We start from the raw sequence: 14302 nt of genomic DNA, 5'->3' as shown, positions 1-14302 counted from the left end.
ATGATAGTTTTGGCCTTAAACTCCATTAATGGTGGAGGGATACATGCAGGGCGCTGTGAGGCAAAATAGTCCCCAAAGAAAACTTATTATTTCAGATTTTCCACTATTTTCCATCATCATTCCATAGAAACTCAGAAGACTCGTGTAGGTTCACTGGTGCTTCTGGATAGTAAATAAAATGTCTATATTTGTGTTGTAGTCATGGCGACCCCTGGTTCCTATCACCACCACTGTAAAGACATCTGAACCATTTCACACCAAACCACTCTGAATCACTCTGCTTACGTCTCACACACTGAATTCAGTGGAATTTCCCTTTAAGGCTGGGTGAAAAATATAACATTGCAATACTCAAAGATATTTTCATGATACACAATATGTTTAATTTTTGTGGAGAAGTAGGAACGGAGAAAATGTACTAGCAATATTTTTTTATGTAAATACCAACAACAACAACAACAACAACAACAACAATCATCTCTCTGATTTGTTTCTTTCGGTCTTGCTGACTCATTAATATCTGTGAACGAATCACACAAACAGGAAAACACACAGACGGAAATTTGGGGTCTGACTACAGTAACGAGTCAAAACTCATCTCCTTTCACTCTCACTCTGTCTCACTCTCAGTCTCACTCTCAATCTCTCTGGTGTCAGTCTTGCTGTATTAACACCAGGTAACCATCAGACAGAACACATTTCACTGTTTAGTGTATAGTAAGCGATTCGATGCATCATAAAATCTCAAAGTTCAGTACAATTCCATTTGATTCAAATATGATTCTTTAGGAAACGATTCAATGGATCAACAAATTTCAAATTCAATTCAACTATGATTCATTAGGAAACTATTCAATGTGTCATCAGGTCTGAAATTTCACCATGATTCAATTGGACTATGATTCTTTAGAAAACTCCAATTCAATATGATTCAAATATGATTCCCCAGGAAACGATTCAATGCCTCAAGAAATTTCACATTTTACCACAAATCCATTTGAGTCAATGATGAGTCTTTAGGAAAACTTCAATGTCTCATAATAAAAAAATTAAAAATGAATGATTCTTTATGAAAAGATTCAATGCACACTGAATCACAAATTTCACTACAGTTCAACTGATTAGAATACGACTCCCCAGGAAACGATTCAATGCCTCACCAAATCTCAAATTTTAGGAACTCCAGAATTACATCGATTTCAATGATGATTCTTCAGATAAAGATTCAACGTGTCATGAAATTTCAGTTCAAATAGGATTCTGTAGGAAAAGATTCAACACATCATTGAATCTAAAATGTCACCATGATTCAGTCTGACTGTGGCTCTTTAGAGAACGTTTCAGTGCGTCACCAAATCACAAAATTCATAACAGGTCGATTCGATTCCCTAGAAAACGATTCAATTCGGCATCAAATCTAAAATTTTATGATTACATTTGATTCAACTGTGATTCTTTAGGAAAGGATTCAATGTGTCAAATGTTACATTTCATGTACAGATTCAAAGGTGACTTAAGTCTTTGGTACAAATTGTTTTTAAAACACTTCATACACAACAGAATATATATTCTTGTATTGAACATAAAGCTGAGTATTGAAGATAAATGTACACAAAGAGCTGCTTTACGATAAACTAAAGCTTTGCGTATCTTTATCCTACTTTATTTGAAAAGGAGCACGTGTGTGGTAGTGTGCTCACATTTTTGACGGACAGAGAATCTGTTCTGCACTGCCTGGCGGAGACGCAGCACGGCCATTCCTTTCCAAAGTGCTAAACGTATTAAACTGAATGATTCAGGAACGCCCCGGTTTGGCCCCGTCCCCTCCATTCATGGAGAAACGAGCAAACTCAGCCAGCTGTAGATGAAGTGCTGCACTGTACAGCACTGTTACTGCCCAAACACAGCCAAACCTTCAGCCTCAGCCCTAAAAACTCTCCCTGAACAGCAGCTCAGTGCTGTATTATATCCAGAACACATTTCCAGAACATTCTACAGAACATTCAAACTCCGATTAGCCAAAGAAGCCTTCAGAATCCAGTCAGAGCCAAGCTCACAATGCTAAATCAGTGTTTTAGCTGTCATAACAAAGGGGAATTCCACCGATTAGTGTAAATTACACGCATAATTAAACAGCTAAGATGTAAACAGAGTGGTTTGGTGTGAAACGCTCTGTTCTAGATAAACTTACAGAGTCAGAACTGTTCACAGTGGTGGTGATAGGAACCAGACGTCCACCTCTAAAAGCTCCCTCACAGAAAGTTCCTACAGTAAATGGTTATGAATTCACTGCCTGATGACTGAGACACTGTTTTATGATAGTTTTGAGAACTTAAACTCCATTCATGGTGGAGGGATACATGCAGGGCGCTGTGAGGCAAAATAGTCCCCAAAGAAAACTTATTATTTCAGATTTTCCATCATCAACATTCCATATAAACTCAGAAGACTCGTGTAGGTTCACTGGTGGTTCTGGATAGTAAATAAAAATGTCTATATTTGTGTTGTAGTCATGGCGACCCCTGGTTCCTATCACCACCACTGTAAAGACATCTGAACCATTTCACACCAAACCGCTCTGAATGGAGTTTTCCACGGATTCGTTTTGCAGAAATTGTAGAAAATTGGTGGAATTGCCCCTTAATGTAATGAGATTCTGAGATGACAGCGATGATGTATTTCCCGTGCCGATTTGCCGTAGCAGCTCTTAGAAAGCAATCCAGTCTGAATTCGCCCAACGTAAACAGTGATTTACAGAAATTCAGGCTGAGCCAATAAGAGTAAAGGAAGAAAACCTTTAGCTTTACCTTTAGATGCAGTCGGACTGAACAGCTTCTCTGATCCTACATCAGACGCCTGCAGGAGAAAACACAGGACAAACACATGGTCAGTACAGAAGACAGGACCGATATGGACAAAATATCAGTATTGTGATTATAATGCTGCACATCGTCATCGCGATACGCTTTACGATACATTATAAACAGATTAATCTGAACTAATTTGTCTCCATTTGCTGGAATACATGAATGTTTGGATTCATCAAAACACCCACAGAAACTCATCTCACCGGTCAGCACACAGTGAACACTGTGATTGGCCAGAGGGCTCATTTGCATATTGCTGATATTGAAAAGTCTAATATCTCAATAATGATCAGCAAAACATTTATTGTGCAACAACGCAAAAGATTCCACAGCTTCCTTTTTACAACAGCATTACGCTCTTTGTGACGTCACAACCCTTTTTACAATACAGCTAACCCCTTTGTGACATCATTTCACCCTTTATGACATCGTTATCACCCACCGTCTCTCTTTGTCTTTATGACGCTGCACAGAACTTCGCTCTTTATGGCGTCCCTGCCCTGTTTTTAAATTAACTGCATATTTTATGACATCACAGCATTTTTGATGAATGAACAACCCCCTTTATGACATCACAGCCTTCTTTAAGAATGAGGAACCCTCTTTATGACATCACAGCCTTCTTTAAGAATGAGGAACCCTCTTTATGACATCACAGCCTTTTTTTATGAATGAACACAGACCTTTTATGACATCACAGCCCTCTTTATGAATGAACAACCCGCCTTTATGACATCACAGCCCTCTTTATGAATGAATAAACTCTGACATCACAAACCTCTTTGACAAAACAATCCCCTTCATGACATCAAAGCCCCTTTTTTGACTGTATTACACCCTATATGACATCACAGCCCTCTTTATGGCAGAACGACCCCCTATATGACATCGCAGCCCCATGGTAGCCCTCTTTATGACATCATAGCTCTACTTATGCCAAGCAGACTGAGGATCCCATTAAAAGAGCAATAACAACATCTCTCTTTGAGACAGGGGGTGGGGGATGGGGGGGTCTTCTTCGGACAAAGAAAGGCAACATTAGGGGGCAGTGTTGTGCCACCCTGTAGACAGCCGGGTACAGAAGGAGAGAAGAACGAGTGGGAGTGAAAGAGAAGGAGGTGGAGAGGCTTCAGTAACGCTAATCCATTCTGCTGCAATTTCCATCCCGTCCTTTTACACGGCCAATCAAAACACGGTGACGAATGATGCTTCACGCTCGGCCCGGAGAGTCAGAACATCACAGGAAGAGACAAATCTGCCCATAAAGCGGCGAAGCAGCGGCCCAGACTAAACAGCGGCGCTTCCTTCCTCTAACGCGCCGACACGTGTGGCTTCTGGCACCGGGCGCCAAAAGAAAACAGCCAAACGTTCCTCGAAGAACCCAGAGCTCTTAAACAGGAGAACGAGCGTAAATCAGAACCAGACGCATCCCGCCCTCCCGAAACTCGCAGGAGGCCCGAGCGAGACAATGCGCACATTCATCCTCGTCCCCCTCGTCGTCTGCGGACGGGCTGGAGATCGAATTAAAAGACTCAATTTGTAACTGCAGAGCCGCTAAACGCTTCCAGCAGCTGCTTCTCACCTTCAGCGCACAGTCCACAGAACTCAGGCCCTGCAGGACCGTCCTTTAATACAGACAAGGCTCTGATTACAGGGGAATTACACCAAATATTCAGAATTTCTGCATAATTAAGTGGTTGAGATCTACAGAGAAAGAGAGAGCAAGAGAGAGATGTGACAGAAAAGAGAGAGAAGAGAGAAAGGAGTGAAGAAAGAGAGAAAAGAGGGAGAAAGAAAGAAAAGTGAGAAAAGAGATAAAAAGAGAGAGAAAAAAGAATAAAGAGAAAAGAGTAAAGAGAAAAAACAAGAAAAGAGGGAAAAAAGAGGGAAAGTAGACAGAGAGAATGAGAGAGGGAAGAGAGAAAAGAGAAAGGTGAAAGAAAAGTGACAAAGAGAGAAAACAGAAAAAGAAAAGGGAAAAGAGAGAGAAAAGGAAAAGAGAGAAAAGAGAGGAAGAGAAAGGGAAGAAATAAAAAGAAAAGGGAAAAAAGCGAAAGGAGAAAGAAAAGAGAAAGAAAAAGAAAAGAGAAAAAGGGAGAGAAAAAAGAGAGAGACAGAAAAGGAAGAAAAGAGTGAGAAAAAAGAAAGAGAAAGGGAAGAGAGAAAGCGAGAGAGAAAGAGAGAAAGACAGAGAGAGAGACTGAGAGAGAGAGAGAGAGACTGAGAGAGAGAAAGAGAGAGAGACTGAGAGAGAGAGAGACTGAGAGAGAGAGAGCGAGAGACAGAAAGAGGGAGAGAGAGAGAGAGAGAGAGAGAGAGAGAGAGTCAGTGGCGTTAACATACAGCTCCATTAATAAAGAGCTCTATTCTGTCGCTCCGCGGCGCGTCTGGGGACTCGTTTTGCCGGCGAGCGGAATTTAGCGCTACACTGGCTCTCTGTGCGCCGAGACGCTGAGACAGAGCAGAACCACAGGAGGCCGAACAGAACCAGCTCTGATTAAACCTCACCGGTGCTGCAGCCCTCAGCCATCGGCACAGCGGCTTTACACCAGAGCAGAAGATGAAAAGGAAGAGGAAGAAGAAGAGAAAGAAGAGGAACTGTGTAGATGTTCCAGCCGTCTGTTTATCTGAGCAGTAAAAGTGTTTATTTATATTTTAAAGAAACAATGAAATCTGAAAACTCGCCCAGTTTGGCATAAAGAGTGACTCTTCCACAGGTCCCCACAGTGCGAGTGTATAAACAGGTCCCCACAGTGCGAGTGTATAAACAGGTCCCCACAGTGCGAGTGTAAAAAACAGGTCCCCACAGTGTGAGTGTATAAACAGGTCCCCACAGTGCGAGTGTATAAACAGGTCCCCACAGTGCGAGTGTATAAACAGGTCCCCACAGTGTGAGTGTATAAACAGGTCCCCACAGTGCGAGTGTATAAACAGGTCCCCACAGTGCGAGTGTATAAACAGGTCCCCACAGTGTGAGTGTATAAACAGATTTTGGTCCCCACAGTGTGGCATAAACCCGGCACACACACACACACACGCAAATATATATACACACAGCTCTACACTTCCAGGATTGGGGGGGGAAGAGAGGGACGGGGGGGGAGAGAGGGAGACCAAAGGGCAGCAGCTCCATAGGAAGCAGAGCAGAGATTAGATTCAAAATGGAGGAAATTCAACCCACTTCACTGAGAGCGGACCCCCCGAGAGAGAGAGAGAGAGAGAGAGAGAGATAAAGAATAAGACCGAGAATGAGAAAGAGCTGAAAGGAAAAAGAGAGGGAAATGAGAAAGACAAGAAGAAAAGAGAGTGAGAGAGAATAACGATAGATAAAAGAGTAAAAAGTAAAAAGAGAGAAAGAAGACAGAATGAGAGAGAGCAAGAGAGAGAACAAAGGAAAAATAAAGAGAAAGAGTAAAAGAGAGAGAGAGAGAGAGAGAGAGAGAGAGAGAGAGAGAGAGAGATAGTAGCTTTGATTTAATTATTTATCCTTATGAACTTCTTTGATTTGTTTATATTTTTAACAATAATTTCATTTAACATGTTCTGTAAAGCTTTGGCAACACAGGCCTCAAATCCTGCCACAGCAATAAAGCATATTTGATGTAATTTGTGAGAGAGAGACAGAGAGAGACAGAGAGAGAGAGACAGAGAGAGACAGAGAGAGAGAGAGAGAGAGAGAGAGACAGAGAGAGAGAGACAGAGAGAGAGAGACAGAGAGACAGAGAGAGAGAGACAGAGAGAGACAGAGAGAGAGAGACAGAGAGAGAGAGACAGAGAGAGAGAGACTGAGAGAGACAGAGAGAGAGAGACAGAGAGAGACAGAGAGAGAGAGAGAGAGAGAGAGAGACAGAGAGAGAGAGACAGAGAGAGAGAGAGAGAGAGAGACAGAGAGAGAGAGACAGAGAGAGAGAGACTGAAATGCTGCTTCCTTTCAGCAGACGGAATAAGATGAAAAAAAAGAAAGCGATGAAAAAAAGTAAGTAAGAGGCTTAAAGTCCAAACAGAGTCACGTTTATACGGAGCCCTGATGGTGACATTCTGCATAAACTGAAATAATGTGTGGCCACGACTTAGTAAGGCGTGGGAACGAGATCTTAATACATGGCCACAACTTAGTAAGGTGGGGGAATAAGATCTTAATACGTGGCCACGACTTAGGTGGGGGAGCGAGATCTTAATACGTGGCCACGACTTAGTAAGGTGTGGGGACAAGATCTTAATGCGTGGCCACGACTTAGTAAGGGGGCGAGATCTTAACACGTGGCCACGACTTAGTAAGGTGGGGGAACGAGATCTTAACACATGGCCACGACTTAGTAAGACGTGGGGACAAGATCTTAATACGTGGCCACAACTTAGTAAGGCATAGGAACGAGATCTTAACACGTGGCCATGACTTAGTAAGACGCGGGAACAAGATCTTAATATGTGGCCACAAATTAGTAAGGCATAGGAACGAGATCATGCCTTACTAAGTCGTGGCCACGCATTAAGATCTCGTTCCCACGCCTTACCTAATCGTGGCCACACACTGTCTTTGTTTATACAGGATGTCACCAGCCGGGCTCTGTACATTCACACTCAGTGTTCACTTTATTTTGTCCACCTAGCTTGGATCCACACTGAGGCCACTTTATCAGAAACACTCCCCATAGAGCTGCACTGTGGGTTCACAGTTAAAGACAGTATCTAATCTGTTACTGTACAGTTTATCAGCCCCTCTACACTCAATCTGAGTTTACTTACAGGAGAACTCCATCACATTCTCAAAATTCCTGCATAATTAAAATGAGATGTAAACAGAGTGGTTCAGAGTGGTTTGGTGTGAAACGCTCTGTTCTAGATAAACTTACAGAGTCAGAACTGTTCACAGTGGTGGTGATAGGAACCAGACGTCCACCTCTAAAAGCTCCCTCACAGAAAGTTCCTACATGAAATGGTTATGAATTCACTGCCTGATGACTGAGACACTGTTTTATGATAGTTTAGAGAACTTAAACTCCATTCATGGTGGAGGGATACATGCAGGGCGCTGTGAGGCAAAATAGTCCCCAAAGAAAACTTATTATTTCAGATTTTCCACTATTTTCCATCATCAACATTCCATATAAACTCAGAAGACTCGTGTAGGTACACTGGTGGTTCTGGATAGTAAATAAAATGTCTATATTTGTGTTGTAGTCATGGCGACCCCTGGTTCCTATCACCACCACTGTAAAGACATCTGAACCAGTTCACACCAGACCACTCTGAATCACCCTGTTTACACTGAATTATGTAGGAATTTTGGGAAGTCAAGTCAAATTTATTTATATGGCGCCTTTTACAGCAGATGTTGTCACAAAGCAGCTTTCCAGAGAATCCGGGTCCACGCCCCCAGTGAGCAAGCCTTGGCGACAGTGGCAAGGAAAAACTCCCTCAACAGGAGGAAGAAACCTCGAGTGGAGCCAGACTCAAGAGGGGAACCCGCCCTCCTCTGGTCGACACCGGATAACAGCACAGACACAAAACAATAATTTGGTGGAAACAGAAATTTGGTGGAATTTCCCTACAACAACGCTGTGGCCTTACAATTCTTCTGAAATGAAGGTGTTAATAGTGAGTCTGTGCTGCAGGAACAGCCTCGACTCTTCTGGGAAGGCTGTATACTAGATGTTGAACATTGCTGTGAGGATTTGATTGAGCATTAGTGAGGTCAGGTAGTGATGTTGGATGGTCAGTTCTGGATCACTAACTCATCCCAAAGGTACTGGATGGAGCTCCATCACTCCAGAGAACCCAGTTCCACTGCTCCACAGCCCAATGCTGGGGGGCTTTATACCCCTCTAGTCCACGCTGGGCGTTGGACATGGTGACCTTAGGATCATGTGCGGCTGATCCAGAGTGTCCTGTTCTATTGGTCAGTGCTTTTCTATGGAGATTAAACAGGCTGTGTCAGTAACGGGTGACCTTAAAGTAGCTGGACTCACTCAGGAGACGGAATGTCCGGATACTTCTGGACGTCTGTCGTACAAAATCATTAAAAGAAACAAAACAGATGATCTGAAAAGTGAACAAAAGAGGAGAGTGACCTACATCTGCTAGCATGGAGTCACTACAGAGCGGCCAGATTTACACCCACAGGGCATTTGGGGGGGGGGTTGATGCTACGCTATAAGCTGCCTGGAGAGACAGCAAAAAAGAGAGAGAGAGAGAGAGAGAGAGAGAGAGAGAGAGAGAGTGAGAGAGAGAGAGAGAAAGAGAGAGAGAGAGAGAGAAATATGAGAAAAGAAAAAGAGAGCCAGAGAGAAAGGAAGACAGGGAAAGAGAGAGAGAGAGAGAGAGAGAGAGAGAAGAGAATGAGAGAGACAGAAAAAGACAGAAGAGAGAGATAGAAAGAAAGATACAGAGAGAAGGAAGAAAGAGAAAGGGAAAAATAAAGCAAGAGAAGAGACCAAGAAAGAAAGACAAAGAAAAGAAAGAGAAAAAGAGAGAGAGGAGAAAGAGACAGACAAAAAAAGACAGAAGAGAGAAAGAGAGAGAGAACAAGAGACATACAAAGGGATAAATATGAGAAGAAAAGAAAGAGAGAAAGGGAGGAAGACAAAAACGAGAAAGAGAGAAACGGAAAAAGAATGCGAGAGGAGAACAAGAAAGACAGAAAGGGGAAAGAGAAAAAGAGAGAAGGAGGAGGTTGATGGAAAGAGACAGGAGAATGAGAGAATAGGAGGGAAAGAAAAAGAGAGGAGAACGAGAGAGAGAAAGAGAGAGAGAGAGAGAGTAGAATGAGAGACAAAGTGTGAGAAGGGAGGACAGACCAATGACAGTAATTCTAATTCTGATGTAAAATTTTCTCTTCATCTCTGTTTTCCTCCTCCTCCTCCTCTCTCTCTCTCTCTCTCTCTCTCTCTCTCTCGCTCCCTCTCTCTCCCCTCTCCCCCCGTGGACAGAGGGATGTTGTCCAGGCTCTGTGTGAGTGTCGGTGTCCTGTGTCCAGTCTGAGTGCTCTGATAAAAGCCTCAGTCATCACCCTCTCACTGCCCCTCAGTGACATCACACACTGGGCCTGGAGCTCTTACCCTCACAGCCCAAAGGGGAACTCCACCCACCTTTCAAATTCTCTGCGTAATTAAACAGATAAGATATAAACAGTCATTCAGAGAAACTTGGTCACCAGTTTTCTCTCTCCTCTCTCTATCACTCTCTCTCTACCATTCTCTCTCCTCTCTCTATCACTCTCTCTCTACCATTCTCTCTCCTCTCTCTATCACTCTCTCTCTACCATTCTCTCTCCTCTCTCCACCATTCTCCCTCACCTCTCTCTATCATTCTCTCTCTCTATCATCTCTCCTCTCCTCTCTCCACCATTCTACCATTCTCTCTCTCCTCCCTCTATCACTCTCTCTCTATCATTCTCCCTCTCTTCTCTCTATCATTCTCTCTCTCTATCATTCTCTCACTCCTCTCTCTACCATTCTCTCTCTCCTCTCTCTACCACTCTCTCTCTCCTGTCTCTAGCATTCTCTCTCCCTTCTCTATTCTTTCTTTTCTCTCTTTCCCCTTTCTCTCTCCCTCCCTTCCTCTATTCTCCCTTTATCTCTATCCCCACATTTCTATCTCCTCTCTCTTATTCTCTCTCCTCCGTCTTTCATTCTTTCTTTTCTCTCCACCTTCCTCTCTGCATCCTCTCGTTCTTTCTCTCCTTCTCCCTTTTTTCTCTCATTTCTTTCTACCCTTCCTCTCTTTCTTTCCCTCGTCCCTCTCTCCCTCCCATTCTCTCCTTCCTCCCTCCTCTCCTCATCCTTTTCTCTCCATCCCTCTCTCTCCCACTTCTTCTGTCATTGTCTCTTTTTTCTCCCCTTCTCTTTCCTTTCTTTCTTTTTCTGTCTCTCTTTTCTCTCTTTATACCGCTCTTCCCCCTTTCCCGTTTTCTTTCCCTCTACCTCTCTCTCTACAATTCTCCTTCTCCCCTCTATCATACTCTCTCTCTCTCTCTCCTAATGACCTCCTACATGCTCATTTATCACAAGCTCTCTCTCTCTCTCTCTCTCTCGCTCTCTCTCCCTCTCTCGACCGCCTCCAGTCAGAACAGGTGTGTGTGTGAGAGAGATTACAGCCCCCCCGAGCCCCCCGCCCCCCCACACAGCTGTACCTAAGGCATCATTAAGATGATAATGTATTCCACCGAGTGACCGTGTAAAATGCAATACTACCCACAAGTCTTTGCAGCTCTGCCTCCAGCGCCGCGATCCCCCTCAGCCGTGATTGGCCGAAGAGGGGGGTCTACCCCTCGCTTGGCAACAACATCCATCGCCACGGCGACACTACAGAAGCTAACGCGGCGCAGATCCATAGGCTTCATCCGTTCTGCCGTCAGATTTTCTCTCGTTTTTTTCCTGCCGTTCTTCGCTGCCCTCCCTCGCTCTCTTTCCCCACCTTTCATTCCTTCCTCTTTTTCCTCCATCCATCCACCCATCCAGTCAACGGCGTTCCTCATCACACTCTACTCCTCCTTTTCTCTCTTTCCCCTCCGCTGTTCTCTCTCTTCAATTTTCTTTTTTCTCTCCTCATCTTTTCTCTCTCTCTCTTTCTCTCTCTCTCTCTCTCAGCATGCCAAGCTGTCAGTGTGGGATACAAATTAGCAGGCTGTAGGGAGAAACCAGGACAGAGAGAGAGAGAGAGAGAGAGAGAGAGAGAGAGAAAGGAAGTAGTGAGAGGAGAGAGAGAGAGAGAGAGAGAGAGAGAGAGAGAGAAAGGAAGTAGTGAGAGGAGAGAGACAGAGAGAGAGAAAAGAGACAGAGAAAAGAGAGAAACAGAGAAAAACCAAGAAATAAAAAGTGAGAAAGACAGAGGGAGAAAAGAGAGAAAAAAGAGAAATGGACAGAAAAAGAGAGAGACTGAGAAACGCCTGTGTGTTCACAACATTAACCTACTCAAGGGATTTTATTCAACCTGTCAGAGTTAAAACGAGATCTGTTGATTTGTTTTTTAGTATATTAGGTTATTATTATTATTAGGTTATATATTTTAGCACAGACGTTGAATTTCTTCACTGTTTCTGCACAGAAAATGCTGTAATGCCCCGCGCGTGCCACATGACGCACCTGGCCAGTATGAAAGACGTACTGCATATTTTAGCTCAGTAATCAGATTTCTCAGTGCTGTAAACTCTTACTCTGATTTCTTTCGTTTCTCTCAGTCTGCCCATGTGCGAAAACGGGCCGCAGTACCGGAAATAAGCGAGCAGCGTCGCTTCAGAAACAGACTACACACTCAACGGAATGAAGGATTTAAATATTCTTCATCTTCTAGATGACGTACGTTCATATTTTCCACTAAAGTGACTCGATGTTTCGAGTTCTACGTTGCGTTTAGGTCACGTCTTATTCTGTGAGTTTACTGGCCTGTTGCAAAGAACCGGAGTTTTCCCATGATCCCGTATTTCTGCTATTGAGTCTCAAGCTTGTAACAATAGCAGAACCCTTCTTGTTGCTCTATAGAACCACATACAGCACATTCGGCATCAGTCTGAAGAACCATTTCACCATGCAGAGAACCATTTCTCAGTGTTCTTGGTTCTATCCAGAACCACTGTCTTTACCAAAGAACCCCTGAAGAACCGTCTGTTTTTAGCGTGTGCTTACAAACATTATGGTTCCAGTGCAACTTTGTCACAGATGAGCAAAAGTTAAAGCGCCTTATCAGCAAACTGGATCACAGACGGCCTTTAAACAAATACACAAACACCACCGTCAAGAGCTTCTGTCTGTTCTATCGACAGAACCAGATAAGAACAGAGATAGATAGAGAGAGAGAGAGAGAGAGAGAGAGAGAGAGAGAGAGAGAGAGAGAGAGAGAGAGAGAGAGAGATGACCATGACCTGCTACGCATACAGCATCTCTTGGCAGACTCGTGCACACTGACAAACATGTAATGATGAAATGCGTCCAAATTCCCGTTAGTGAGCTTAACCATGAAGAAACACAGCCAACAAACCTACAGATAGTGTGTAGGTGTCTGCTGGAAAACAGCGCACATTTTACTGCCGAGCCAAATGCAAAATATATATATATATTCACACACACAAGTTAACACATCCTCTACAGGGAATTTACTCATTTATGATACTTTACTGCACATTTCACTGCATAATTTATATTTATTTGCAGAGGTTAACACACTGGAAAGAAAATAAAACCTAATATTTAAAATGTGCCATAACTCTGAGACATTTTATGCTTTATTTTCACTGCCCAGTATGTTAAGTTCAACAAATAAACTGTACTTGTGCGTTAAAATGAGTATAAATGTGTTTTAGATCGGGGTGCCAAAACTTTTGCATCTGACTATATATACATATACAGGGAAGAGTAAATGAACACTCAAGTGCCCAGTGCAATAAATGCAAAAAACATAAAGAACAAAGCTTCTCGCTGCATAATCAGCAGCATCTGATTAAATTTAATTAATTATTGATTAGATAAAGCAGGTATTGGATGTAAACCACAAACAAAAGTGGGCTTAAATGATCAATATCACAGAAATGAAGCTGCAAAAACGTCTGATGTGATGTCACAAAAAGCAACACAACGATACATCTCCACCTATTTAGGCTTAAGCATTTCAGCCCCGCCCCGTTTACACTTAAAGCTGCACTATTTAAGTTTTGTGGTTTTGGAGCCCTCTCTGGTGGAAGTGAGGAACTGCACCCATTTTATTGTGCTTTTTGGACCACAAATTCAGTCTAAACTTGGTGAAGGAGTGGATTATCTACTACTGTCATCATATCTTCATCAGTATGATGTTGATTTTGAGATGATTTGAGGCCTAAACATCGAGCCGGACCTTCTTTTTGAGCCTGTAGAGAGGAGAATGTCCACTCTGTAATGTCTTCCGGGTTTCTCAAACGCTAGAGGGCGCTCTCGAGCGAGACCAAAATAATTTGAATATTAAATTTTAAGAGTTAATATGGAACTTTCGAGTAAAATCATAGTTTATTAATGCTTAAACATTTTTAATATTAAATAATAAACTAATTTCCTGAACACAGAATAGTATAAAACACTTTAAGACTGGTGTTTATTTTTTAAGAGCTTTAAAACTCGAGTTATAGGAGTTTAAAACGGCGCCTCGCGTACATCCATGACGTCAGGGAGCGCGAACAGCCAATGAGCTGCTCCGCTCGCCAACCAATCAGCACTCGCTGGCAGTAATGCTAACCAATCCGCACTCAGTAGCAGTAATGTTAGCGTCCTGCTGCCCAGAATCTGTTTGCTATAGAAAAAGGAAACATACAGGTGAGTTTTCTTTGCTTTTTTAGTGAAATTCATTCACTTCTACTTTCTAAAATTAAAGGAAAGTTCTGGTTCAGTGATTAGAAACTATTTTAACATCTCGTTTTTAGCCACTGAGCTCCGTTCACCCCCCCCCCATTCATTGAGGACTCGCTCGCGGGC

The 14302-nt window shown here is 43.0% G+C and overlaps 1 protein-coding gene across 3 annotated transcripts in view; it reads right to left on the bottom strand.

The window, feature by feature from the left end:
- fbrsl1 (fibrosin-like 1) overlaps positions 1-14302 on the bottom strand; it is a 511912-nt gene that overhangs the window by 89541 nt on the left and 408069 nt on the right. For all 3 annotated transcript variants that reach the window (XM_036599230.1, XM_036599231.1, XM_036599232.1), the window contains exon 6: positions 2808-2856. In XM_036599230.1, coding sequence (XP_036455123.1) covers positions 2808-2856 — 49 coding nt within the window. The remainder of the gene's footprint in view (positions 1-2807; positions 2857-14302) is intronic.

Source organism: Colossoma macropomum, unplaced genomic scaffold, assembly GCF_904425465.1.
Source record: "Colossoma macropomum unplaced genomic scaffold, Colossoma_macropomum, whole genome shotgun sequence".
Taxonomy (NCBI): Eukaryota; Metazoa; Chordata; class Actinopteri; order Characiformes; family Serrasalmidae; genus Colossoma; species Colossoma macropomum.
This window is presented reverse-complemented; position numbering and strand designations above follow the sequence as displayed.